General features: G+C 44.8%; 1 protein-coding gene across 1 annotated transcript in view; it reads right to left on the bottom strand.

Annotated features, from left to right (window-relative positions):
• Nucleotides 1-1,490: 1,490 nt before the first annotated feature.
• The window catches only part of TIMM17A (translocase of inner mitochondrial membrane 17A), a 74,158-nt gene continuing 48,356 nt past the window's right edge, over nucleotides 1,491-27,292 (bottom strand). The window contains exon 6 of the mRNA XM_069633577.1: nucleotides 1,491-3,060. Coding sequence (XP_069489678.1) covers nucleotides 2,981-3,060 — 80 coding nt within the window. The 3' untranslated portion in view covers nucleotides 1,491-2,980. The remainder of the gene's footprint in view (nucleotides 3,061-27,292) is intronic.

Here is a 27,292-nt window from a genome sequence, read left to right as displayed (position 1 = left end):
AGGTTGGGGATTGGTGCCCAAATTCTATATTTTTAGGATGATTTGGGTATCATCAGCGTAGTTGTAGCACGAGATGTTGTGCAAGCGGATAATTCCAGGAAAGGTGGACATATAGAGGTTGAATAGGAGAGCAGATAGGCATGCGCCTTGCGGTACTCCAGTATTAACCGCGCGAGCAGTTGAGACAAAAGGGGAGAGGAGGGTTATGTGTTTCCTGTTGCTGAGGAAGGACACAATCCATTTAGAGAGCAGTGCCACAGATTCCAAGGGAATGGTGGCGGTCAAGGAGGATGGAGTTGGTTAATTGTGTCAAAGGCTGCAGAGAGATCGAGGAGAATTAGTGCAGCACATCCTTCAGAGTCTGCAGTGACCTCAAGATCATCCCAGATCAAGGTCAGAGTGGTTTTTGTTCATGCTGGTTGTGTAATGCCAGCCCATATCCAGATAGACTATGTTCCTCCCCATCTGTCCAGTGAAACATGCCCTGCAATGGAGGCAAGGCAGGCAACCTTATATATTTCAGATTCCCATTTTGGAATAGGGATATTCTCTTTATCCGTGCCGTTTTGGTCCTCTTGAGGGAACTCAAAACTCTGGTGACTTGCAAGGCCAGTGTAAACGGCCCAGTGACAGCTCGTGGAAGAATACGCAGGGACTTGAAATAGCCTGGGAGAGAGCAAAAAAGGGAATTCACAGATTACTCATACTAGCATTCATAGGACAAAAGGGGCCAGAAGAGCCTGTTAACGGAAGGATACTCGGAGCAGAACGAAGTCGTGCATCTCAGATCAGTCAAGGCACCGATACAAGCCCCATGTCCACAAAAGGCATGCTTGCCATATCCGGGGAGCAATGAGGCATGGAGTGCAAATCTTGCCCAACTAATACTATAGGATGAACATGAGTCATGAAAGTAGGTATGGCTCTTTTCAAAGCGGAACAAAATCTACACACCACACAAACACGTTTCCATCGCCAATTTCTGCAAAAGGGCAGGGAATTATCTCTTAGACTTGAGGATGGGGAATTACAATTAAAATCACGGTTAATAGAGGTCTGCACTCGGAAAGTACAGGCAGTCTTCTATTGCAGAATATCATATTCCAGACTGACCCAAACACTTTACAAAGCTACACTGTAATGCCACTGGTCAAGAAAAAGAATATAGTACATTTAGCCAAAATACTTTCAATACAGAATACAGTCCATTTGAGTCACAATATCGGTGATGCACAGTTAAGCAGGATCAGGTGTGTGGCTGGCACCAGGTGTACATTTCAGTTCATCCAATTTAGTGAAGAATGGTGTTGCACTGCTTTTCAAATCCAGTCTGGTCCCTTGAAAAAGGTAAACCATTAGCAATGTGCATGAAAAAGGATTTGCCAATACAGTGCTTTTGTGCAATGTGTGAAGTGTAAGTACAAAACAAGAGTGGATATATAATAAATAAAAAAATACAATTCAAGTTCAAAACACAAGTACGGAAGGGATGAAAAATACAAATTATTATATATATATTTTTTTAGTACTCGATTTAGCTTTCATTGTACAGATGTTCATCAAGGCTTTATTCTGCCCCATCTACATGAAGGTGTAGGTCAGCTTAAAATTGGCTAACACATGCACGAGACAGAAAGAAATACATTCTTCTTTAAATGTAGAGCCCAGTGGAAAATGTAACAGTGCAACCACTGCCCTCTTGTGACTATCCGAGAACAATGCACATGTGTTGAAATTGAACAACATTGAAAAAAATAATGAATATTTGGGAGAAACATAATTTCCACACCTTCTGGCACAAACCAAAGGACCAACCCTCTCCATATCAGTTTGGGATTTCTGCCAGCTCAATGGACAACTCATTTCAGTTAGCTTATCTTCTCTGAACTGAGTTTTTCCCCATTCAGATTGAAATCATAGCAGCTCCCCAACTTTCTCCACCAGACGTTAGGCTGACAATTCCCATGAGGTTAGAGATATATACGATTCTTGGATAACTAAATTTTATGACACCACCAGCTTAATAGTATGCTACAATGACTCCACCCATCATCAAAACGGCTCTTACGTGTAACTGGTGGCAAGGTGGGATTTTAAGTAATAGACCACATATGCCACCTACTTCCAAATGTTGGCAGACAGGAGGCCATCTTAAGCGGTGCTCTTGTAGCCACGTGGATGACTGCTCCGGTTTGGACATCTGATCTGAGGGGCTTTATGAATGCCTTACAAATGCAATTAGCTCTTCATTCCATATGCACCTTTTCAAAAACTGGCTATAGCTATATATCTCCATATCATAACAATACATTGCCAGACTGCAGCCTCCAAGCATGAGACTGGGTATCGAACTTGTGCCACTCATTTTGGTCAGCCCTGTCTTCTTTACAAGACCAATGCGTGAGCTATACCGCCCCGCCTAGACATATCTAAGGGAACTCTCTAATTAGGAACTTTAAATAGCTCACTTGTCTGTGGATTGTCCCTTGCTCTTTTGGTCCCATCTGTTGATTATTTCAATACCAGCTGGGCTTGCAAATCCTCAGCCAGCATAACACCACCAACTCAACCCCGCATTCTCTTGAAAGCAATTGCTGTCGCTTTTGCGATAACAAAAGTAAATGCATGCTATGCTTTCAGTTACCCACTTTGACTGTGAAAAAGAAATTTTGTGGCGAGCTACTCGTGCCCTGAGGCAGCCACTGTGTGTGGATTCCATGGACACCACCTGAACGTCTTGAATGGCCACATTTGGCAGACATACAAAGACAAACATTATGAGATAGTACAGGGAATGTCACCCTTTTGGTAATAAATAAAATAGATTTTTCTTCACATGCGATGTCATAAGCTAAAAAGTGCTTCTTAAATAAATCCATTGGCGAGTTTGTAGGTGATCAGGAGCGCTCTTTCAGGTGCGGCACTTGTACAAGTCCTGGACCAATCCAAGCTCTTTCACAGCATTACCAGGGGGGATCCTTTACTGGTACTGTTGTCTGTAATCCCCAAATGCAGTAGGGGGCTGCTGCATCTGGGAGGGGTCCTCTGCAAACTGTGGTCCTGAAGAGGGAGGAAAAGAAAATATTGCAATACGGTCACGAAAGATAGTGCTTTAAATAAAGTCATCTAGTGCAGAAGAAAGTACATCACTGTAAACTCGCTCTTGTAGTTTGGCAGTTTTACAGAATGACATGTTCTGGATATCGCTGCCACCTTGGGGTCAAAACATGTACATGCATTAGCCAAGAAAGTTGACGAAAGAATAACCTGATCACATCAAAAGGAAATTATAAATCGGACGAAAAGAAATCTGGTTTTGCAAAACTCACATATTCTTGGCCAAGCTAAATGCACTAAATAGCAAATGACTGCTTCTGAGCTGTATAAAGCCTTAGCATAACATACCCAATGCTTAACTACAGTTCATAGTCATTCCGTCAAAAAAAAAAAAAAGCAACATACCAAAAAAAGAAAAATGCTTCATATGCCAAAGCATCGACAGTCTATCTTTAACATGGAAAAGTGCCTTTCCATATAAACCAGTCCATCGAAAATATAAATGGACTGGTTTCAATGGAAATGCACTTTTACATGTAAAAGATAGCATTTTTTGTAACGTTAAAACATTAGATGGAGCTGTCCAGTGCTGAAATTTCGGCACTGGCCAGCTCCATGTAACATTTTTTGTATATGTTGGGGGGGGGTCCACCTCCAGCCCCCTCAACCCCCACACCCAACCCTAATGTAACCCTTAATCTAACCATAGCGCCAACCCCTAATCTAACCCTAGTCCCAACCCCTAATCTAACCCTAGTCCCAACCCTTACCCGCACCCCAATAATTTCAATGGATCCATCAAATTATATACAACGAAATGGCTATTCGATGGAATGGAATTTCGCTGCATATAATTGGATGGTTTGGTATTAGATGCTTTGGTGTTAGATGGATTGACCAGATAGCCTTTAACTACCACTGTTGCCCTGGAGCAGGGTGGTGAGGTCAATGAGAGCCAAGAGCTTAGTGATCCACATGCATGTGCGAAAAGGGCACTGGATAGAAAATAGTGCAAGTACTGCAGTATCTATTTTAAAAAAAGGTAGCAGGCGCTCCTCACCAGAAAGAACATGGCATGATAACCTGTTCTGAGATGAGAGTTTGCGGCACACGCTTTTTGCTCACTGTACCTTTCACAGATGGGCAATATCCATTTGCATGTCAGTCTTTGTCCCACCCACATGGGCAGTCCAGCACCGAAATGCTATGGCAATTCCTCTCTGAACAAGAGTACCAAAAGCAACCCAATACACGTGTTTCAGCCTTGTTGGGCGTCATCAGTGAGGTGAAGCTTTGTCTGTCTGAGCACAGTGAGCAGGGAGTCCACGTCTGGTTGCCCCCAGGTAACTCAGGGTGACCAACCCCAAGTTCCTTGCAAATATTTCAAAAAAGGTAGCAGGCGCTCCTCCCCAGAAAGAACTTGGCATGATAACCTGTTCAAAGATGAGAGTTTGCGGCACACGCTTTTTTTGCTCACTGTACCTTTTACAGATGAGCGCCTGCTACCTTCTTTGAAATGTTTGTAAGGAACTTGGGGTTGGTCACCCTGAGTTACCTGGGGGGCAACCAGACGTGGACTCCCTGCTCACTGTGCTTAGAGAGACAAAGCTTCACCACACTGATGAGGCGCAACAAGGCTGAAACACGTGTATGGGGTTGCTTTTGGTACTCTTGTTCAGAGAGGAATTGCCATAGCATTTCAGTGCTGGACTGCCCATGTGGCCGGGAAAAGACTGATATGCAAATGGATATTTCCCATCTGTGAAAGGTACAGTGAGCAAAAAGCGTGTGCTGCAAACTCTCATCTCAGAACAGGTTATCATGCAATGTTCTTTCTGGAGAGGAGCGCCTGCTGCCTTCTTTGAAATACTGCAGTATCTACCATGCTCCCAATTCCCTGTAATCCTACAAAGGAAAGCGCTATGCAGAATAAAGAAATGTGGAAATCAGGGGCACTGGTAGGACGTGCTGCACATAAGATTTTGAGGTGGAAGCATTTTAGTCCATATTTTTTTACTTTGAGAATAATGTCATTTCAAGGCATTAAAAATGAATGTTCTCTTTTGCAAGAGAGAAAAAGTATGTGACATCCAGACGACGTGTGCAAACATGTACACATTTTTTATTTATACTGGTGTATAATCATTAAGATTTTTACAAGTTAATTGAAAAAAAAGATACGGGAACAAAGGAGAGGGAGCAAAAGTCTCTGTGTAGGTCATTTTAACCCCTTAAGTGCCACCGACGAGCCGGCTCGTCAATGGAAAGCACTACAGGTTGCCACCGACAAACCGGCTCGTCAGTGGAAACCGCTACAGGTTGCCACCGACGAGCCGGCTCATCGGTTTTGGCACTCTGCTTTGCTCGATCCCTGCAAAGCAGGGATCGAGCAAAACTGTAATCCAACCCCTGGGCTATGTGAGGGGGAGGTCCCCCCTCACTGCCAGGGGGCTGAATTACATTCAGTTTCACATCGGCGTGCTTCATGCACGCTGGCGTGAAACTGAAAGTAATTTTTCACTGCAGCAGCCATTTCGGGCTGCTGCAGTGAAAATATAAGGTGAGTGCATTGGTGTGCCAATCTGGCGCCGGGGTGCCCAAACCTTACTGCCCCACCCACTGGGGGGCCCGTCCCATTATTTTTAGGGGCCCTCTCCCCCCGCGCCCCAAATGGGTGGCGGGGGCACCTCATGCAGGCCTTCCAGGGCCTCCTACAAACGGCTGCGTGAGGTACACCCCCCCATCCATGTGGGGGAGGAGAGGGACCCCAAAAATGGTGGGACAGGCCCCCCAGTGGGTGGGGCAGTAAGATTTGGGCACCCCGGCGCCAGATTGGCACACCAATGTGCCCCACTGCGCCAAGGCAAGTTTCGTAAACAAAGAAAAAAATAGAAAATGGCAGAACGCATTTTAGGGGGGGGCTGTGGGGCACCCCAAAGGGACGGGGAATTTTCGAATGGGACGGAGTAGTGACCCCGTCTCCCCCACCCTCAATGGAGTGGGTGCCATGTCATGCAGCCCTCCCTGGGACCAGATATCTGCTCCTAGGAATGGACGCCTAGGCCCAGGGAGGAATGCAGGGCAGTCCCACCTTCCCCCTTATCTGCCCCTGGGGAGGGCTACATGAGATGGGCCGCCCCTCCAATTTGGCCATGTGTGGATTCCCACGGGTGTCCTCTTTTGAGAAATGCATGGGGTTCCCCGTTTCCCTTGCTGGCTTCGACACCCTAGGCCCAAATCTGTAGGTTGGCCACATGAACAAAATGGGCAGTGGCGAAAGGCTTGGGGTTACCAGTGGGTTACCCTTTTCCTTTTGCACCCCCGGTAGGGTACCGGGGGGCATGTGAGGTACCGTTTTCATCGGGACATGTGTGGGGACGTGGGAAGGTAGGCCATGTGTTGTTGGCGGTGGGTGGCCAGAGCGAAATGTCTGAGAATTGTCTTCATTTCCAGCCAATTTCAGAGACATTTCCCTGTGTCCACTCACTGAAACACGTCGCCAACAACAGATGTCATACCTTCTCGCGTTCCCACAGGTGTCCCGACGAAAAAGGTACCTCACATGTGTGGGTGCACCTACCGGGGGGGCAAAAGGAAAAGGGTAACCCACTAGTAACCCCAAGCCTTTCGGCACATCCCATTTTGTTCATGTGGGCAACCTACAGATTTGGGCCTAGGGCGTCGAAGCCAGCAAGGAAAACCGGGAACCCCATGCATTTTCCAAAAGAGGACATCCGTGGGAATGTGCAGACGTCTGACTTGCACGAAGCGCCCCAGACAAAGTGAACATTGTGTTTTTTTCCCACCAAATATCACATTTTGTCAGGGATTGTGGCTAATAAAAACTGGGGCAATTTGTGCAAGGCAGACCTCTGTGTATTCCCACGGGTGTCCTCTTTTGGGAAATGCATGGGGTTCCCTGTTTCCCTTGCTGGCTTCGACACCCTAGGCCCAAATCTGTAGGTTGCCCACATGAACAAAATGGGCAGAGGCGAAAGGATTGGGGTTACCAGTGGGTTACCCTTTTCCTTTTGCGCCCCCGGTAGGTGCACCCACACATGTGAGGTACAGTTTTCATCGGGACACGTGTGGGGACGCGGGAAGGTAGGCCATGTGTTGTTGGCAGAGTGTTTCGGTGGGTGGCCAGAGCGAAATGTCTGAGAATTGTCTTCATTTCCAGCCAATTTCAGAGACATTTCCCTGTGTCCACTCACCGAAACACGTCGCCAACAACAGATGTCATACCTTCTCGCGTTCCCACAGGTGTCCCGAAGAAAAAGGTACCTCACATGTGTGGGTGCACCTACCAGGGGGTGGGGGGCAAAAGGGTAACCAACTAGTAACCCCAAGCCTTTCGGCACATCCCATTTTGTTTATGTGGGCAACCTACAGATTTGGACCTAGGGTGTCGAAGCCAGCAGGGAAAACGGGGAACCCCATGCATTTCCCAAAAGAGGGCACCCGTGGGAATCCACAGAGGTCTGCCTTGCACAAGTTGCCCCAGTTTTTATAAGCCACAATCCCCAACAAAGTGTGATATTTGGTGGGGAAAAAACACAATGTTCACTTTGTCTGGTGTTCTGGGTAATAAATCCTGGGCAGCTTCGCGCAAATCATACCTCTGCGGATTCCCACAGGTGTCCTCTTTTCGGAAATACATGGGGTTCCCCCTTTTCCTTGGTGGCTTGGACACCTGCGGCCCATATCTGTATGGTGTGCCGGTCGGCAGAGAGTCTGAAATTCTGATCTGAAAACAGACTTGGGGTTACTTGTATTTTAGGCTTTCCCCTTGGCGCCCAGGTACGTGCACCCACACATGTGAGGTACCGTTTTCATCGGGACACCTGTGGGAACGCGGGAAGGTATAACATTTGTTGTGTTTGTGTGGTTTTCATAACGTTTTGACCCATTTGCTGGTGCCCTTTGTCACACAACCCTTTAATTTCCCAAATGTGACCTACATTTAGTCGCTGCTTTAGCCACCATACACTTTTGTAACCTGCACAAGTCACCTACCCTTGAAAAGGTCTGCCTGTGCTCTTTCAAAAAATGTAGGCTTGCCGTTCCTCACCACATTGGATTTCCCGATTTACACATGCTAAGTGCGTCTGTTGAGCCCGTGAGCATAAAACTCCTGTGTACCATGGCTCAGTGTTTGGCTTGTGGTATTGCTTGTTTTGTAAAACACTACAAAAAAAAATGTGTGCTCTCCTAACTGCAAGAGTCAGGGGAATGTAGCGGAGCATTGCTTTTCTCAAAATTCATAGAAGCCATTGCCGTACCAAGCCAACCATGTCCAACACACCTTTTTTCAGTCATCTCCCAGATTTTCCCCCAATCTATGGCAGTTTCCCCTACCAAGTTGTTGCCTGACCTACGCAAATCACCCCTTCCTAAACTTGGGATTTTGTCTACTTTTCAGAAATATATGCCTTTCTGTCCTCCAATTTGGCTCTCCTACCCTTTTCTTCCATTCCGTCCACACATGTCCAATTGGCAAAAATGGCCAAAATCACCTACCTCTCACAAAACGGTTGATAACCACATCAAAGTTTCCACTCAACCTGTTCTTGAACGCCAGGAATTTGGGGAACTCAGCACAGCAAACCATTTGTTCCTAGCTCTTACAAGGAAAGGAAAAAAACTACAGGCTTCTTTGTACATCATTTTATTGGCATTTTTTGAAAAAAACCAACATGTTCACCCTTTTTGCTTATTTTCTCTCACCCCCCTACAGCAACCTAGGATTCCTGGGTGGTGTTACGACCGCCTACATGTGGGAAAATAAGGAGCCAAATTTGGCCGAGATATCTCATGTAACAAAACAAGCCATTGAATGGCCACATACCAAAATCACCAAAAAAGGCCTTGGCACTGGGAAGAAATACCCATGGCACTTAAAGGGTTAAGTAGTCAAACGTGGGTTAAGTAGTCAAACGTTTACGTAAGTAAAAATCGTGTCCTAACGGTTGTGTTGTTTTTGAGCGTGGTTTCCGATTCGGTTGTATGGTTTCGCTCAGCAGGTCTCTGGTCAACGAGGCTGTTGTCATTTTCATTCCCGCTTCCAAAATCTTGACGGTCGCTATAGTCCCATTTTGTTTTTTCCCCCTATCAGATGACTATACCATACCTCTTCTTCGCTGGTACATCAGCAAAATGGGGCATCAGGAATGCTACACGGTATTGCCTTGTTTTTTTGGGCAGGTCATCAGTAGATGTCTCAAAGATTCCCGTTTCGACTCGTCTTCGCACAATCTGCATTTGTCCGAGGGCATAATTGCCCTGATTGTGCTCATTTCTTGCGTTGGTAATAGGTTCAAGCGTATTCTCAAACACTTTCTGAAGAGATTTATCTGGAAATTGAGCAGTATGCCAGAGGTACTTTCAGTTTATTCGTGGTGAGGGGTAGGTGGGCCAGTAGTCTATTTGCTGTTGCTTTTACACATGTTGTGATCCAATCTTGGTTCTCCATTTTTGTTGTGACTCTTTGGGGATTAGAGATCAAGTCTTCTTGTGTGCAGGCTAGATTGTTTAGTTTGCCATTTAGGCTGAGCACCCACCGGTTAAGTGCTTTGCAGCAACCATTTTTATTTTCATTGCCAATAATTTGAAATATCGGGAGGCTGCCTGGAGTTAGAATTTTTCTGACTTGCTGCATTTGACTTTGCTCTACTGACGCTGCAAGGGAAAGGAGGCCAAGTTTGCACCTAATGGCGGCCATCGAGGTTGACTTTGGGAGGCCCAGAACCGATTTCCATAGATGCTCTTCAAGCTTCAACCAGAGCGTGGCTGGGATGTTCAAAGTCGCATCCATTCCATAGACCAGGGAAGGAACTACTTTTGTTTTGTAGAATTGCATGGCTGGTGTTAAAGAAAATCTTCCATATTTTGTATCTATCATTCGAGTTTGGGTTGTTAAAGTTCTTGTTTTGTTCCACAGAGCCTACTGCATCATATCTTCGTTTCCCAAGGCATCAACCACAATTCCCAGATATTTGAAGTGGGAAACTACTTCTATTTTTTGTGCTGGCGAGTGTCCAGTGCCTCTTTTTCTTTTTTGGTTTTGTTTCCAGGATCAGTATTTTCGTATTAAATGTATTAATTTCAAGGTTATCTTCTGTATACTGAGCCAGATTGTTTAGCTGGCGCTGAAGTCCAATTTGGGTTTGATCCAGTAAGATTAAGTCATCTGAGTAGAGAATTTGGGATATTGCACACTTACTGATTTTTGGAGGAAAAGATCTCACGGTTTCTTCAGTGTCTTTGAAATCCCACAAGAAGGCGATAAAGAGGGCCAGAGCCAGCGGGCAGTCCTGTTTTACTGCCCGTTCCGATTTGATCTCCTCCTACAGCAATCCCAGCCGACTTAGAAACACCCGCAGTTTGGTGTCTGTGTGGAATGCGATTACCGGGTCCAGTATTTCGGGCGGGCAATTCCATGCTTTCAACTTCTTCCATAGTTTTTGCCGGTTTACTTTGTCAAAAGCTTGCGACAGGTCCACAAAGGCTAAACAATTAATAAATACAACTCTTGGCACTCCGGTCCTGATGTTGCCGTTTATTATATTCAGTAGCATGATGTTGACAGAGGTACTGTCGTTTTTCAAAAAACCCGTTTGAAATGGGTCTGAACAGGGCGATACTCGGCCCAATTTTGAAATCTTACTAGTAGATTGGCAAAAATGTTCCCAATAATGTCCAAAAGTGGTATTGGCCGATAATTCGCCGGCTCGTCTCTCGTGCCCCTTTTTAAATATTGGGACCACCACTGCTGGTGCAGGATGATGGGATCTGCTTTGCCTTTCTACATCGATCAAAGATTTTGCTTATAAAGATAGACAATTCCTCAGGATGTTGTTTCAGGTCAATATTTGTTTTGCCATCTGGGCCAGGTGCTCTCGACGATTTAAGTTTGAGGACCACTGTTTTAATGTCCTCTATCTCAGTTAGATCGGCCCATGTGGCTTCCGCCATCTGTTCGGGTATCAGTGACAAATTTGTAAATTAGCTTATCCAATCTGTTTCGGATACCGAGTTAATGAGCTGGTTGTTTATTTGAAGGTGCTTTAAGTCCCAGGAATTTTTGGTGCTTAAGACCTTTAACATTTTTTCTGTGTCGTTTTGGTACAGATTTATCTTGTGGTTTTTTACCCAGTGACTTGTACTTCCTTGTCGCTGCCTCAAGTGTTCTGGCTTTGCTCGAGTGTTTGGGCCTACATGTTTGCTTCAATTTTCTTAGTTCTCTTCTTTTGATTACCAGCGTTTTGTCATACTCATCGGTGTCGTTTTTTTCCATTCTCGTTCTTCCAACTTTGTAAGTTAGCAGCAGCGGAAGATAGTTCGGTCTAGATAATGAGGTGGTATTAGCTGGTGATGTGGCAATATATTTGTTATGTCCGTTATGTCAGCCGCTGTTAAACGAAGGCGTGACTGCTGTGTGGTTGCTCAACATTTGGTTCATAAAATTTCTTTTGCGGACAGATGGTAGTCCATGACATGCATAACAGGTTATGATCACTTTTGTTCTTATTACTTCGAATAGATTAACGTATGGGAGCATGGAATGAGCAACAAAAATGTAGTTGAGAGTGGATGCCGAGTTAGCTCGTTCCCATGGCCCCGAAGATTTGATACATTATGGAAGTTTCTTAAATTCATGAGATTCAGCCAGACCTTGCCTCGTTCCACTGCTGCGGCGCTTGACATGGAGATTGTAGCGTCGTCAGCAAAAGTTTCACTTCACGCTTAAATCTCCGCAGATGAGGATATGCGTGGTCTCCAACTCAGTTAGAATCTTGTCCATCGTGTCGGCAACGGCTGTGCAGAAGGTGGAATCTTTGGTTCTTTGAGGGTTCCAATGGGGATTAATGATCGCTAAATGCATCGTGGTCCAGTTCGCCGTGCCCAGCTTTATGTGGTTCCAGGAGGTTAAGACTGCCAGGATTCCATAGGACTCCACTACTTTTTTTTGGATGGCGCTTCCTGACCCAGAGCATATGGCTAGTAGGAGGCCTGAGGATGGACGACCCAGAAGGCCTTTGGATGCCAGTGATATTTCAATTTCGTAGCCATCCAAGATTGGCCTCTCCACCAGCCAAGTCTCTTGGAGACAGATTACGTCACAGATTCCCAGGTCCTGTGCCTCTGGGTAAGTAAAATGTTTGTGGCCGCGTGTATTCCAAGAACCCATATTAAGAGTTTTGATGGCGGCAAGTTGAGACGATCTTCAAGGCGGTTTCTGTCTTGATCGCCCTCTGGATTTCGTTGCCATCTCCTCGGTTTAGATTTTAAGGCATCTCTCATCCACTTCCATGGCCCTGCTAGTCCACGGTCTTCGTTTTGGTCTCTCTCTCCATTGTGTCACGCACCTTCGCAGACTTTTTCTGTGCTTGGCTAGTTATTTGTTCCCGGTTGGTCGAGTTTGGGGAAGTCGCCCATGCACTTATTATTCTTGAGAGACCGAGGTTCCTGTCCAACCTCCATCTAGCTCTTCTGCTATTTTCAAAGTTGTCAGTGCGTTGTTGGTTGGATCTCTCGTGGTGGTCTTGATCTGGGCCAGGTTGTCTTGGTCGTGCTGCTTCCGAAATTCTTGGGCGACAGTCCCATCTTTTATTTTTATACAGATCTTCCGTGCTTGACTTGTATCAATGTTTCAATGTAACTTTACGAGGAGGGTTTCTGGAGGGCTAGAGCTGGTTTCGGTAGTTCTGACAAACAGAAGCCCAGGTTTTCCAGGTCAGTTTACACTTCTTGCTGAATTTTGCATAAGGTCAGCGCTCTTATATGGAGATACGCTTTGGCTTTCTTATCTCTGTGATCTGGTTCTATCAGAGTAAAGTCTTCAGTTTTCAAGGCTCGAAGTTTCTGCACTTCAGTCGTCGAGTGAAATTGGTCATGTTGTTTGGGTGGGTCAATTTTTCCGGTTTCTTTGCTAGAGAGTTTCGAAATGACTCTTTTTGGTTGTTCGACCAAGTTGGAGGTCAGAAGTTTTAAGCTCGATGTCCGGTGAACTGCTCGATGAGGGGCAAGAAGATGTTTTATTTTTTTAGCTCTGGTTCGATGGAAGGGATGTCAAGGTTTGTTGGCGAGTCTAAGCTCCGTGAAGAGAGTTCTGGGTCTTCAACTTGGTCTAAATGAAGGGTTATGTTCATCAGTGAGGTACTGGCTATGAACAGTTACCAGTGATTTTGCAAGGCACATCTGGGTCCACCTGTAGGGTGTCTTGTGCGATACTGGCCGGGAGCAATGTCTCTGTGGTCGGTGGTTTGCTTAAAGTTTGGGCGTTTGGCCTACCTAGTTTAAATATAGCTTGTGTTTTGGTGGCTATTTTGTTTTTGTGATCCTTGTTTGGTGCTTGCGGAGTCTCCCTCCACTAAGGCTCTTGGTCTCGCTGCGGACGGAGCCGTCGACTTCATGTTATCCTTGGGTGGCTCCTGGATGGTATTTGTCATCCATTCTGTAGGTGGCGTCGGGTTTCTTTCGGGCATGGTTTGCATCCCTTTGGCGGACATGAGTTGTTGCAGCCAAGTGGCCACTCTTCGTAGTTTGATTTTTTCTTCAAGTGATGCAAATCTCGAGTCCCAGCGTAGTTCTTGCTCAGCATTTTTTTTGCTCCAATGCCGTTATGAATCAGTTTAGAGTGCATCATAGCGGTTACCGTATACTGTCTTTCATGGAATCATTTATTGCTTCATATAGCTTTCTAAAGGGAGCCAGAGCAATGGTTACGTCCGACATAACTAAGTAAATCTGTTTGTTTTTAGGGGGAATCTTTGTGCGTGGTCATAAAGATCTCACTTGATCTTTTGTTTTTTTGCCGGAGTGCTGTCGTCTGTACGGCTATGAGAGTATGATGGAAGGTGTAGAGGTTAGATGTCTGGGACCTTTGTTTTTTCAGCGGCCGATGTGGGCGGTGATGGCGTACTATCTTGCAGAGCGTTCTCGTTGTTTGATGTAACATTTGCAGTTTTTCCTCGAGCTGTTCGGTCGAGCTGCCAGAGCAGGATCAAGATTTAAAGATGCTTGTGCCTCTACTACCAGAATAGACAGCTCTTTCAACGGCTCGACTATTTCTGTCATTCGTATGGATCTCAGGGGGGTCGCCAGCATTTGGGGCATCTAAATTTGGATATTTGGTTGACAGTTGTCTCTGTCAGGAGTGGTTGCTCCTGATGATGATTGAGTCAAGTTAAGGACTGCCGATTCTTTGGGGAATTGACAGTCTGCAGATAAGTTTACTGTTGAAGGACGTTCCAACGCCACTGAGGCAGAAGGCAGCGATTTGGTGGTGCCATTCTCCAACGTTTTGCGTTGTTTCGACGCTGGACGGATTTCAGCATTCAATAATTCCACATCTGCTTCCTGTTTTCTTTTAAATTGCTTTGTGAAAAAGTCTTTTAGGGCAGTTGACAGAGGATTAGGAAAAGGAGTTTTCCCTGGATCTATTTTTTTGTTGGGCAGACTGGTTTTCCTTTGTGATGCCTTTGTATTAATGTCTTATTTCTTTCCCTCTTTTTTTGTATATTGCTTTCTTGTATATGGCAATCACCTTTTCTCTTTTTTGGGAGTAAGGATCCACATGTGGCGTTTTGGTTTTCGCTGTTGAGGGAGCAATCTCCCTGTTGTCTCTAGCTGGTTACTCCACTTTATCTCGGTCAGAGAGCAGAAGGATCACTTCCGACTCAGGAATTCTAGGTGGAGTGCCTGCTTGAGATATAAGTTCTGTATGTGGCATTTCGTCGTTTTGGCAGAGATCAGATATAATTGGTTTGTCTTGTATCTGGGCACATATGAGAACCGGTAATGTGCATGAGGAGCTCTCTTTGTCCGGTGTTTTTGGAGGCACCTTCATATCAATTTTACGAGGCAGGAGTTTCCTTGGAGATACCCCACTTTGTGCACTGTCAGGTTTGTAGTTGGGATCGTAATGTCCCGTTGGGTGCGTGTTCAAGTATGGAGGGGGTCACGGCATGATTTCTGGGCTTGGTCCTTATCTCTGCCGGCAAAATGGAGTCATCCTTTGATGCTCACAGTCGTAGCACCACTCGCTGTGGCGGAGGTTTGTGGGCTGTGGGGGACCAGATCTCAGGATCCGACAGAGCAGGTGCCGTCATTTGGCCCAGCAAAGGCCGGCATGGCTCCACGAGTCCGGCGGGCTTGTTTTGCCAATCATGCTCGCTGTACGAGGCTGGAGGGTTCTGTTGGTCTTGCGGAGCCCCTCCTGTTGAGAAGTGCACCGTCGTGGTTGGTTTCAGAGTCGGACTCACTACTTAACGAGTGAGACGCCAATTTGTCTGCATGCGAAATAAGCACAGGAGCGTCTTCCTTTCTAAAAGCCAAACCTTGCCAACGCTTACTTCTCCAGTCAGCTCGGGTATGGTGACTTCTTAGAACATGCACGGAAGGGCTTCTGGAAGAGTCCGAGACCTTTTCTGTAGTCTTGTCGCTCTTCCTCGACTGCACGGTCACTCAGACGTGTTCCATTGATTCCACGACTTCCATGGAGTGGCGTGGACTACAACAACACTGCGGACCAACTCCTCGTATCGCTTTGCGTTGTTGCTTGGGGTTATATAGGTCCTCGCCTATCAGGAAACAGTGTAGAGAGACTCTCTCCAACAAAAACACAATGCGGACTGCAACAAATATGCAGATCAACTGCACATTTATAAATGTAAGCAAAGCAACACAGCAGCAGTGCATATTGTGACAGAAAAGCAGGTGTTCCTCACAATTACCAGACAAAACATACGGTTCACAAGCACCCTCAGACAAATGGAATTGATAAGAACTGAAAGCACACACTGAGCTTCACCTGCATGCAATGATTTTTAAACTAGGCATAGCATACTCCTTTTTGCCCCAGACAAAGTTTTGAGGTGGTATCATTTTACACACTGCTTTTATAATAAGCGTTCCAAGAGCTTTATTGTGAGAGGAACTTCGGGCAAAAAATATTCCAAACAACCTGTTAGACACAATACAGCTGCTTTATTTCAATAACACTGCAGCAGTCTGCGGGAGCCTCGCGGGAAATGTCACTAAACCACTAGAAGTGGCAAGAGGAGTTTGTCACAGATGCTGTCTGGCTCCTTTTCTATTTTGCATCTATAAACTCAATCATTGACAAGCTCCTCACCATCAAGTCAGATTTCCGTACGTCGCAGTGCTGTTGTCAACAACTCCAATGGGGATGCGTTTGACCTTGTGGGACGGGCTCTGGCTTTATGGGATTAATGCAAGTAAAACCAAGTCAATGATCTTCAGCCCAATGAAGTCAAAAACCGGACCATTGAAAATTATTGTGGGAGGTGTTATTTTGGAGCAAGTGCTTTGGTACGTCTATTTAGCCATACAGTTTTCAGATCAGCTGAGCTACCCACAAGGCAACCTTGGGGAAGACTAGCGGGGCCCTGAAAAGGTACAATTTCAAGCATAGGGGAGGAGCAATAATACCAGCTCTGCTGGTATACCAGGAACAGGTGAAGGAATCAAAACTGTTTGGGTCAGAAGTCTAGGGCTAAACGAACACATCATCCACCTTAGTAATCAAAAGCAAGTTTCTTAAAAGCACCCTTATACTGCAACAAAGCAGTTCAAGAGCAGCGGTACAGATGGAGTTTGATTTGGGTTTCATTGGTGGAGATGCAGAAATTAAGCAAATATATTACTGGTTGAGGCTATGGAGAACCCCCAGCATGGTGGTGAAATACTGGGAGGCCCTTTTGCACAGGATGTCTGTGGGCGGGGGGTGCACTTCATCTCGTGGTTAATGCAAGTGCTAAATGGTTCTCAATACTAGGACTGTTTATTGGGACGACCCAGCATTGGTACCTACAGCTGCCAGGCCAATTGTTGAAACGGGCCACCTAAGACTTAGGAGAAATAGAATCAGCACAATGTGCTCTGCACTGGCCGCTGGGTCTCAATACCTAAAATGTAAAACTATCCTGTGGGGTTCAAAGAATATTTGCATGTTATAACATAATTATACGCCCAAGCATTATACATCAGATTCCACTTGGACAGCTTGCCACCAAGGACTTGTACTAGTAACTGGGACTGGTCGCAAACTAAAAGTAGCCAGATTTGCAGGGCTGCGTTAGAGAGCCCTCTCCATTTTCTACTCATATGTGATGCCCTCAGGGACCTGAGGAGGAAAGATCTAAAACCACCGTTTGCACTGATCAGAATTTCCGCTACCATGGAAGCTAGGCAACTCTGTAAATCAACCGAAAATCTGAATGTAGTATTTTATCTCGATGTATATGTAGATAAGAGGAACAAATTGCTAATTTATGAGTTGAAGCATGACTCATTGGGTAACATATGCACCTGCACTTAGTGATTCTGATTCTGCACTTTAACCAATGCCGTGTGCCTTAGACTGATCACAGGGAGAAATGGTTTTATCATTTATGGATTTAAGCTGGTCACTCATAGGTTTTGTGCGTATAATTGGAATGTTTTGCATTTTTTTGTACCCAATGGCCCACGCCAAATAAAGTTTTACAACAACACATAAGTAACACTTGTAAAGGTACAAATTATTTGCCTCTACAAGAGTGTAAAAAGTATGTGCCAGGCAACCAAAACATGACTAACCTTGAAAATAAATAGAACACATAAGAAACAACAAATGTGTGAGCAGAGAAGTCAAGCTTCAAACAACGTATCAGGGATCGCTCAGCAGCAACATGCTTGCCTTGGAAGCAAGATGACATGGAGCAACACTGGGCACGATCCCCGGGTGCGCGCTTACAAACCTCTGGGTATTAAATGGGGTTCCCCCCCCCCCCCATTGCCAAGGCCTTTTTTGGTGATTTCGGTATTTCGCCATTCAATGCATTTTCACGTTTTCCCTTTCATTCACCCCTTAAGTGCTAAGGACGAGGCATCTCGTCCCTGGCAACAGGGAGGTAATCCCAAGGACGAGATACCTCGCCCTTGGCACTTAAGGGGTTAAGCGCATTATAAATAACCTATCATATATCATAAATGCACCCAACACAGGAACCAATTCAAGCGTGAATTCACTGGGGAAAAAAAACTGTTTGTTACAGAGCATATTTACAATTCTAACCGTTTCCCACCTTATTACTATACGATCCTAAAATGTTAGAAAAATGCATAACGGTCCTCTACTCGAACATCTAAAGACACAAAACACAAAAGAATTCAAACAGAAACAGACCCTTCCTCAAATCACTCTGTGCCGTTTCTGAAAGGTTCAACGCACACAGCTCAGAGAATAAACGCCCGTTTTCGGAAGGTTCTTGGCATGCAAGGTCATCCATACAGAAGGATGTATTCTGGTTTCCGTCAAGTCACCTGGACTTTGCCTGTCTTCTGCTATCAACTGGTGCGTAAATGCAACGTATGGAAAGATAACAACGTAGTGTATTTACAAGATTTCTATGCAGAAAAAGGCCTTGTGCAAGACTTAACTGAGCGTGCTTGTAGCTCTGTTCGTGCACAGGCCCTCCCTGAATTCCAGTTCATTAAAGCCCACCACCAGGTACCAGAGGCCAACTAGATTAGACAAAGGGGGGGCCCAAGAAAATATGGAGAAAGGGTAATAGGGAACACTAGTACTCTACTCACCATGATCGTGTGCTGCCCCTTCCAACATATGAACGGGAAGATGATTTTTCTTTATTAAAAAAAAAATCATTCCCATTACACATTGCATATGGGGAGACCATATCACTTAAAGACGAAGATCCATTTAAACAGTTTAAGGTAGGCATAACTGAACCGATTGTGCTCTGCAAGCTTAACGAATGCATGGAATAGCCAACGCAGCGGTCTAGTAAATATATTGTGCAACTGAACATTTCCTCGGATCACGTGGCTATGGCTTTAGCATTCGAGTCAATAACATCCAAGTCCAGAGTGAACAGAAACGTTCATAATTAGGTGGGGCATAATGCCCCTTTCCGTTTAGCGAGATTAAACCTGTTGGCAAGAAGTGCCTACACCCATTCAGCCCAATAAATTGATCTGCTGGCTCCCATTCTACAAGCCACGGTTGCACACAGTCCGGTTGCTCAGGGCTTCATTCGAGTCAGCTAAGTCCCCAATGAGCCCAACTATGGGATTGGAGATCTACAATGGAACACCAATCAGCAGGCTTCCACTCGTAAACAGTCTAAGCAGGTCCACTTTAACTGAACGGATTGGAATTATCGTGGATGAGCAGATTTAGCCCATCCTTTCCCGTTCCAGTGTATGATTAAAAAGTTGATGCTTGGGAGTAGGCAATTCTCTACAGTAGGGAGAAGCCTCCTCTGACACAACGGGCTTCCGAGGCAAGCAAAAAGCTCTGTGGGGTTGGCAATATATGTTTTTCTTTTAATCACTGAATTCAGAACTGTAGAAAAAGCAAAGATGAGGCGTACAGGATTGGCACATCCCTTGTGGAGGCAACTTTGTCAGAGATTTGTTCAAGTACACATATGACAGGATGCTAGGCAATCCTTGGACTCAACGTTTAGATTATAGGATATTTATACTGCACACTATCAGCACCGATGTGTTGTTGGCTATCTTCAGTTCAGTTTACACAGTTCGCTGAGCGTGGGTGTGATTTTTTTCAATCAGTAGCTGTCGTGTCACTGTTGCAGTGAAGTGTGCGCGGTCTGTTGTGCAAAATATATAACTATGGTTGTGTTATGTTTAGAATTTGAGAGGTGAGAGTAGAGGGATCAGATTTTTAGTGGGTTTGGTTAGTAGTGACGCTCCATATCTCCTATGCTTTAGTCACCTGTGTTACACATCCCTACTAGTGCACGGATTGTGCTGCTCTAGATGGAGTGCCTCTCTCCTATATTCTTTGTAGGGTTGTGGGTTGTCTGCCAGGCTATTTAGAGGCAATGTTGTCACCTCCCCCCCAGGCCCCAATGGATTTCTAGACCGCTTTGGCCCCTGGCATATACCGGTGTGCAGCTGCCACCTCCTTCCTGGTCCCTTGAGAGGGGCGGCCACACCTCTTCCCTATGCCCTTGATCTACCAGGTTCCCGTGGTTTTTCTGTTCAGTCAGCACTTTCTCATTCAACTCTCATCCCCTCTGTCGGTGGTTCAACCTAGGATGCTCCCATCTCTCGTTAGCCTCTGTCGAGGCCGTCCATGGGGACCCAGGTCTCCTTCCAACTTTGAAGTCTCGCCACCGCCCTGCACTTGTCATGGTTCGCTTTAGTCCTCAGTCTTGCGACTTGTGTGTTCATTCTGAGGGGTGTGGGTGTTGCTCATTCATTTCTGAATTTGAGATGGTCCTTTGTGTTTCATATTTCTCTCAGGAGAGAGTTCCTTTGTGTGTTATGCACAAAGTTTTGAGTGGTATTCGTTTTTTGACTGGCAGCCAGTGTAGCTTCTTTAGCGCAGGAGTGATGTAATCTTGTGAAAGTTTGAGGAGGAATCTAGCCGCTGTGTTCGTAATATGTTGCAGTTTCTTCAGCAGATAATCTGTCAGTCGGAGGAATAGGCTATTGGCATAGTCTATCCTGGACATGAGCAAAATGATGGATAGTGTTTTGTGCGTATAAGAGAGGAATGGTAGGATCGTGTATAGGTGGAAGAAGCATTTCTTGATTGTGTTTACTTGTGGTTCTAGCGTTAGCTCGTTGTACATTAGGTCCAAGGTTTTTTACTATTTTCAATGGCGTGGGCGCTGTCCTAGATCAGTTGGCAATGGGAGGTATTGGTTGTATTCCTGGATTTTGGGTACGATCATGATTTTTGTCTAGCTCGGGTTCAGTTTGAGGCGGTTTATGTTCATCCAATCATAGTCTACTAGCATGGTGTTCTCTTCTTGTACGTCTTCAATTTGAAGCTTTGGGTGTTCTCTGCATAGTTGTAGCAGATGCGACTGCCTTTTGATGAAGTTGTAGTGGGGTCAAGTAGATGTTGGAGAGAAGTGGGGATAAGGAGAATCCTTGCAGTACTCCATATGTGGTGTCTCAGCACGGATTTGAATGGTTTTATCAATACTGTTTCTGTTCTTTCAGATAGCAATGATTTAATTCTTATCAGTGATCCCTGTTGCTTTCAGTCTCCTGATTAGAATGTTGCGGTTTACTGTGTCAAACGCTGCAGCACGTACAAGTACTATCTTTGCAGTTTGTGTTGAAGTCTCTGCTGGTCTTTAGGTCATCCCAGAGAGAGGGAGGGTGGGGGGGGCAGGGGGTCAGGAGAGAGAAAGAAAGAGTTAAAGAGAAGTTCCAGCTCATCCCTCTCTTGGGTCTGAAACCAACTTGCACCTGGTCAAATAGTTGGTGTTTTTCTACGTGTTCCAGAGCTTGTTCGTAGACATAGGTTTCTAGCAGATCTAAGTCTGTAGTTAAAGAGGAGTGGTTTTATGTACGTTGAGCAGTTCTGTGGGATTCCAATAGCGTGCTTTTGTGCGAGTATTGATTTATAGACGTCTAGTGGGCAGGTGTCCTAGTGCGATCCTGCTTTATTGCTAAGTTTCACCAGCTTGATGAGTCACTCTACTGATTTGTATGTGAAGCGTTGCAGGTTATTCTGTGGTTCCAAGGTTGGTGGGGCCTGGTGCACAGCCAGGTCGATTGGTCTGCTTTGTAAGGTCCGATAGAAGTCGACGATTTTATTTTTGAAGTGGTCTGCAAGGACGTTGCATAGTTTCTATGATGGTACTGGTGTGTTGCCGTTATGAGGTTCAATAGTTGGGTGTTGGTCGCTCGTGATTCAGTTGTCGTAGTATTTCTTTTTGGTTTTGAGAATTTCATATGCACCGATTTATTTTTGGTAGTTTATTCTTTTTGCCTGGTCACAGTTTTTCTCCATTCTAGTTCAAGTTTGTTTTTTTCCCCTTCATCGTACTGGCAGATGCAGTGTGAACCATCTTGCCACTACTTTCTTTTGTGAAGGGATGAAGAGTTTTTTGGGGAGGTGGTGTCATCTGCGATCCATTTCTGGATGTGGTCTGCTCTTTCATCTAGGTCAGTTCTTTCCAGGCTTGCAGTTGATGGTTTCAAGGATTCCAAGTTACTACTTTTAATGATGTACCAGTTTCTTTTCCAGATCGCACAGAGCTGCGGGGCTGTGAGTGCTTTTGGATCAAGAATGGTATTTGTATTAGTGGCGCTGTAGAGTTCAGGTTTTTGTTGGCAAAGATTTCGTCAAGTGCATGTCCTGCTGTGTGTCGCTCCTTTTACCACCTGGCATAGTTTCAGTGTCTCGAGTTGCTTGATTAATGATTTTGAGCATTTGCATTCTCTTCTTCAAACCATATGCTGAAGTCCCTGAGAATTATCAGGTGGTCGTGTTTGATGGCTAAGTTTGTGATGGCTTCTACGAAGGTTTGTGGTCTATAGAGTAGTATGAATGCAAGGTTTCTTTTTAGCAGTCAGGTGAGGGACTCAGTTTTTGACAGGGACAAGGGAATGGGAAACAATTAAACAATGATTTTTTTATGAATTTAATTGTATTATCAAATACAGTGGGGGGCATCAAGGGGGTTGAGGTGACGAACTTACTATGCCGTGAGTGTTCAGAACGTGCAAGGGGGAGGGGTGGGAGAGGGGGCGGCGGGAGAATGGGATAGGTGCTCGATATGGGATAGGTGCTCAAGGGTGTGAAACACAAGTGTCTTAGCACTAGCTTAGATTGGTCACTTCTTTGTTAGGTCAAAGAATAGGACACCCACATAGACTCAATAAGGTTGTCGAAATATTGTTCTATGTTTAGTATGCTTATATTTGCGCCAGTAACATCTATAAGCACTGCAGAGCTAAAACACGTGTGGTTGACATATTTCATTATGCACCTTTGTCCTTTTTTTCACCATTGTATGTTTTGCCTTCAATGTACAAATATATTAAGAAAAACAAGTGAAAACACTGCTAAAAAGGGTATGAGGCGCTTCCGGAATTTAAGAATGGCCTGCTCAACACAAAGAGGGAGGGGGAGGCTGTTCCAAAAGAAGGGAGCCAGCAGAGCAAAGCAATCGACCACCTGCTCTGCGTTTAGCGAAATGCTATTACACACAAAGAGTTGGGGCCAGAGGAGCACAGGGGTCTAGAGGGGGGAATATTTAGTAAGAGAGAGTTGCAGATACCTTGTGGATGATACAGGGGGATTTTAATTTAATCCATGAAGTAACCGGGAGCCAGTGAAGACATTTTAGGGCAGGAGAGATGCAGTCCCTGGGCTTAAAGGCCAAGGATAAGGATAAGTCTCACTGCCCTATTGTAGATTAGCTGGAGAGGTTGCAGAATGGAAGAAGAGGGGCCGCACTTAGAAACCTCTGGGTATTAAGCACGTTATAAATAACCTATCATATTGTGCTAGGTGCAGGAGCTTGATTATTCAAACTCACGTTGGGGAGGGTGTCTGGGTTGGAGATAAAGCAATTAGTCAAAAGGCACCTGTAGCTTCGCTACAGGGGGGGGGGGGGGGGGGGGGGTTAAGGGTTGGTCAAGCTGGGGCACGGCAGCAATACCTAGCTTGGTGATGTCTGGTAAGTGGGTAGGGTCTTCAAGGGATCATAGAAGCGTTGATATCTAGCTATGGGATACCTAAAAGGTGGGAGAGACACCCCCACCTTAAATGGCGCAGCAGTAAATGGGGTAGTACTTAGATTTGGGGTGTCTGGCAAGTGGCACTAAACTCATTTTGAGGACACAGCAGTAATGCCAGGTATAGCTTACAAGTACATTTGGCATAGATGCCCAGTACGGCTGATGCAGTGTTACTTGAATCTAGTCGGACCAAGAATTATAGAAAAGGGAACGGTCTAGAATGGGTTTGCAATGACAATGCAGTAACCCTCAGATCTTGGATATCTGGTCCTTAAAACAAAGGCAGATCAGCAAAGTAATACACCTAGAATTGGGATGCCAGTGTAGAGGGAGAAAGGCCTAAAATGAGGTGCCGGAGGAAATACAGTGACACTTATTTTATGGGACACCTGGCTAGAGGGAGAAAGGCCCAATAGGGTTGGGGGGACACAGCAGTAAATGTAGTAACACTTAAGACTTATGGTATTCCAAAGCAAGCTTTTTTAAATTAATTTTATTGGTTTCAATAAAAACCTTTTAAATATTACAAATCATTAATCACATCATAATACATTGCATCTTCCAACTAATCCATGGTCAGGGCTCAACCCTTTAAAATGTTACAGAACTTTAAGAACTTTAATCTTGTCTTTTCGTAGCACATTGAGTCCTCCTAGATTTTACTCACCCATAGTCAGGCCTTAGGACTGGGATGTAACTGGTTTTAACATGGTTTCAATCACTGCTAACAGGGGTGTCAATGGAATTATTAGTTTCATATCGGTGCCATTGAATATTCTTTGCCACCAGTCGTCGGCACACAAGGATGGGTGTTGGTCACGCAAAGGACCCAATCGATCTGACACTTTTCAATTTGCTACAAAACAGCACCAGATGTTTAAAGGACTCCACATCATATGCGCAAAATCAACAAGATGCATCTAAGGTCGCATTGCAAGTCCATGTGCAGAGCCGTTCTTTGGTTTTGAAAGCATTTAAGTAAGACGGCAACAAAAAAAAAAGTCTCCTTGCATTGGAGTCCAGAAACGACTGTGTATTTTTGGAGCACATTGAAGCCCCTTGCTTCCATGGGCAAGTTAACCATCATACTATTGCCAGATCTCTCAGCACATGTCACCTCCCAGTCCGCACGCCAAATTTTAATTTTGCTGCATTCAGGTTATCGTGTAATGCTTCCAGATTGATATCAAACTCCACCAGCAGCCTTTCACAGAGCATGACCCACATTGAAACGATGTTATGACCAACCGAGGAGGCCCCATACAAGATTTGGAATTGCAGGATTTTCTCAGGTGCTCTTGTTTTGCGATACAGAGCAAACAGATTCCAGTTACTTCTGGCATGCAAGGATATTAAGGCTAATATCTTATACAAGCCATTGGCATGCCCTTTGGTAGGCCTAACGCCTTTGACCAAAACATGTTTTCCAACATAGACCAGAGTGTGTGAGAACATCCCAATGCGTTTTCTGCTCCATAGGATAAAATTGGAGACACTTTTGTTGGTAAAAGTTCCGTACTGGTGTTAAGGAGAACTTCCCAAATCTTTTTTTTTTTTTTTTTACAAAAGACACGCTTGACAGGCCAATTGTAAACATTTTCGCTTGCTTTCAACGACCCACGGGCCATCACAAATACTTGTGCTTATCTGCATGCCTAGATATTTCATGATGCGAGATATGCGCAAGGTTTCTTCTCCCAATTTCCAAGCAATATTATTTAGTCTGAATCAGGCAGGTCTTACATTTTCAAGCTGCAGGATTTCACATTTTGACGTATTAATTTCTAGTTGGTGCAGGGTCACATTTTTGCACTGCTTCAAGCTTTCTTTGAAGCCCGATTGGAGTTACGTCCAGTATGATTAAATCATCCGGTTATAGCAACTAACGTACGGCGTATGTAATTTAGGTGGATCGCAGAGTTTATGGCCACACCAATATCTGATATAAAGAAACTGAAGATTGCAGCAGCTTGCAGCAGCTAAGGGGCATCCTTGCTTCACCCCCCTTGTGGGTTTTAATCTCTGCTGACAAGGTGCCCGATTGGTCTAAACGGACTCTAATCGAAGTTCCCGTGTGCAACTCTTTAATTGCATCTAGCAGGCCAAGTGGGCAGCCCCAGGATCGCAGTTTTTTTCCAGGGGATTTCTCAGTTGATCATATCGAAAGCATAAGAAGTCAATAAATGCAAGGTAGACTTTTGTATTTTGAATATAGGGCCTCCATCTTCAACAAGTTCAAATTAAGAGATTTAAGGAGCATCCAACGTTTTTAACAAAACCAGCTTGTCTTTCATCTTCATGTTGTGCTTTTATTGACCATTCAGTTTTCTTTGGAATACCGTTGCATAGATTTTACCCAGAACATCCAACAGTGCCACTGGGGGGTAGTTTTTAGGGCAAGCTGTGCCCTTTTTTTGAAGATGAGCACGATTTAGCAGATTTCCACGATGTAGTCTGGCGTTGTGAATTTATTCTTACAAATAGTTCCAAGCATATATCGGCCCAGAGTTCCAGATGCTGTTTGATAGTAAAGTTTGTAAAACCATCCAGTCCCAGAGCCCTAGAGTTTTTTGCTTTTATGATCATCTCTGTAATCTCATCTTTTGCAAATGTCAATTCCCAAGGTGATTCATTTAAGGCAAGTGATGCTGAAATAGCATTGCTTTTACTGTATAAGCTCTCAAAAAATGAGTTGTCCACTCAGCCTCGGTCACCAGACAGGCTTGCAAAGCACTTCGCGGGGCCTCAATGTTATTAATGATTCGCCAGAACAGTCCACTGTTCTTGTTTTTTTAGGCATCTCATCATTTCCTCAGCATCATGTTGTAGCAACAGATATTTATGCCCTCTTAACCAATTTTTAAAGTTTTGTTTTGAAGCCCGATTTCTAGAGGTTTGTACCTGACTTGGCAGTTTATTCTTGTGGATCTCCGCTCGCATCAATCTCTTCCTCCTCAACACCTTTAAATCAAAGCAGCGATTCTCTCTGAAAGATAGCTGTCTGAGCCCTATGTTTTTTGGTTTGAATTGCATTAACAATGATACATATTCAATGGCTGAACTTTCAAACCAAAAATTAGTAGATAAATGAGCAACCTCGGTTGCATCCAGCCTCAGTCTGATTCGGCTGAAACTGCACCTTTGTTAACCATTTTGGACCTGGCTGAAAATCTGCTATTAGAAGCTCCATTTTTAACATTTCATGATCGCTATTACTCATTTGTGAAACCTTCAAAGATTTCACTCGCGGGTGAAGGGTATTAGAGATTTAGATGTAATCAATAGTGGATGCTTGATCACCACAGTGCCAGGTTGAGGCCGGAGGTATATCGCCACATGTGCGCCCGTTTAACATCAATAGGTCTCTTGCTTTTAGTTCCTCCAACCATTCTTTTGATAATCTGGCCATTTCAAGGTGTAAAGGCTTAAAGTAATCCATATTCATGTCACAGCACACTATACACCTCGTGCAGAGTCTTTCAAAGGAGTAAGTTCCTGTCACGATTCCAGTACAGGTTTACTACTTTTATAAGGTCCACACCTTTCTGTGAAGAATCAATCTTACTGATCTCAGAGACTTGGATGTAAAATGAATAGTTTGTTGATTTTAATAAGCGGTAACCCGAAGATCTTAATCAGCGTTAGATGGCCAGCCATTGGGCGCCTCTTCTCAGATTTAATGGCAGGATTAAGG

Source organism: Ambystoma mexicanum, chromosome 13 (genome assembly GCF_040938575.1).
Source record: "Ambystoma mexicanum isolate Mex_15411 chromosome 13, UKY_AmexF1_1, whole genome shotgun sequence".
NCBI lineage: Eukaryota > Metazoa > Chordata > Amphibia > Caudata > Ambystomatidae > Ambystoma > Ambystoma mexicanum.
The sequence above is the reverse complement of the archived record's forward strand: the minus strand, read 5'-3'. Positions and strand labels throughout refer to the sequence as shown.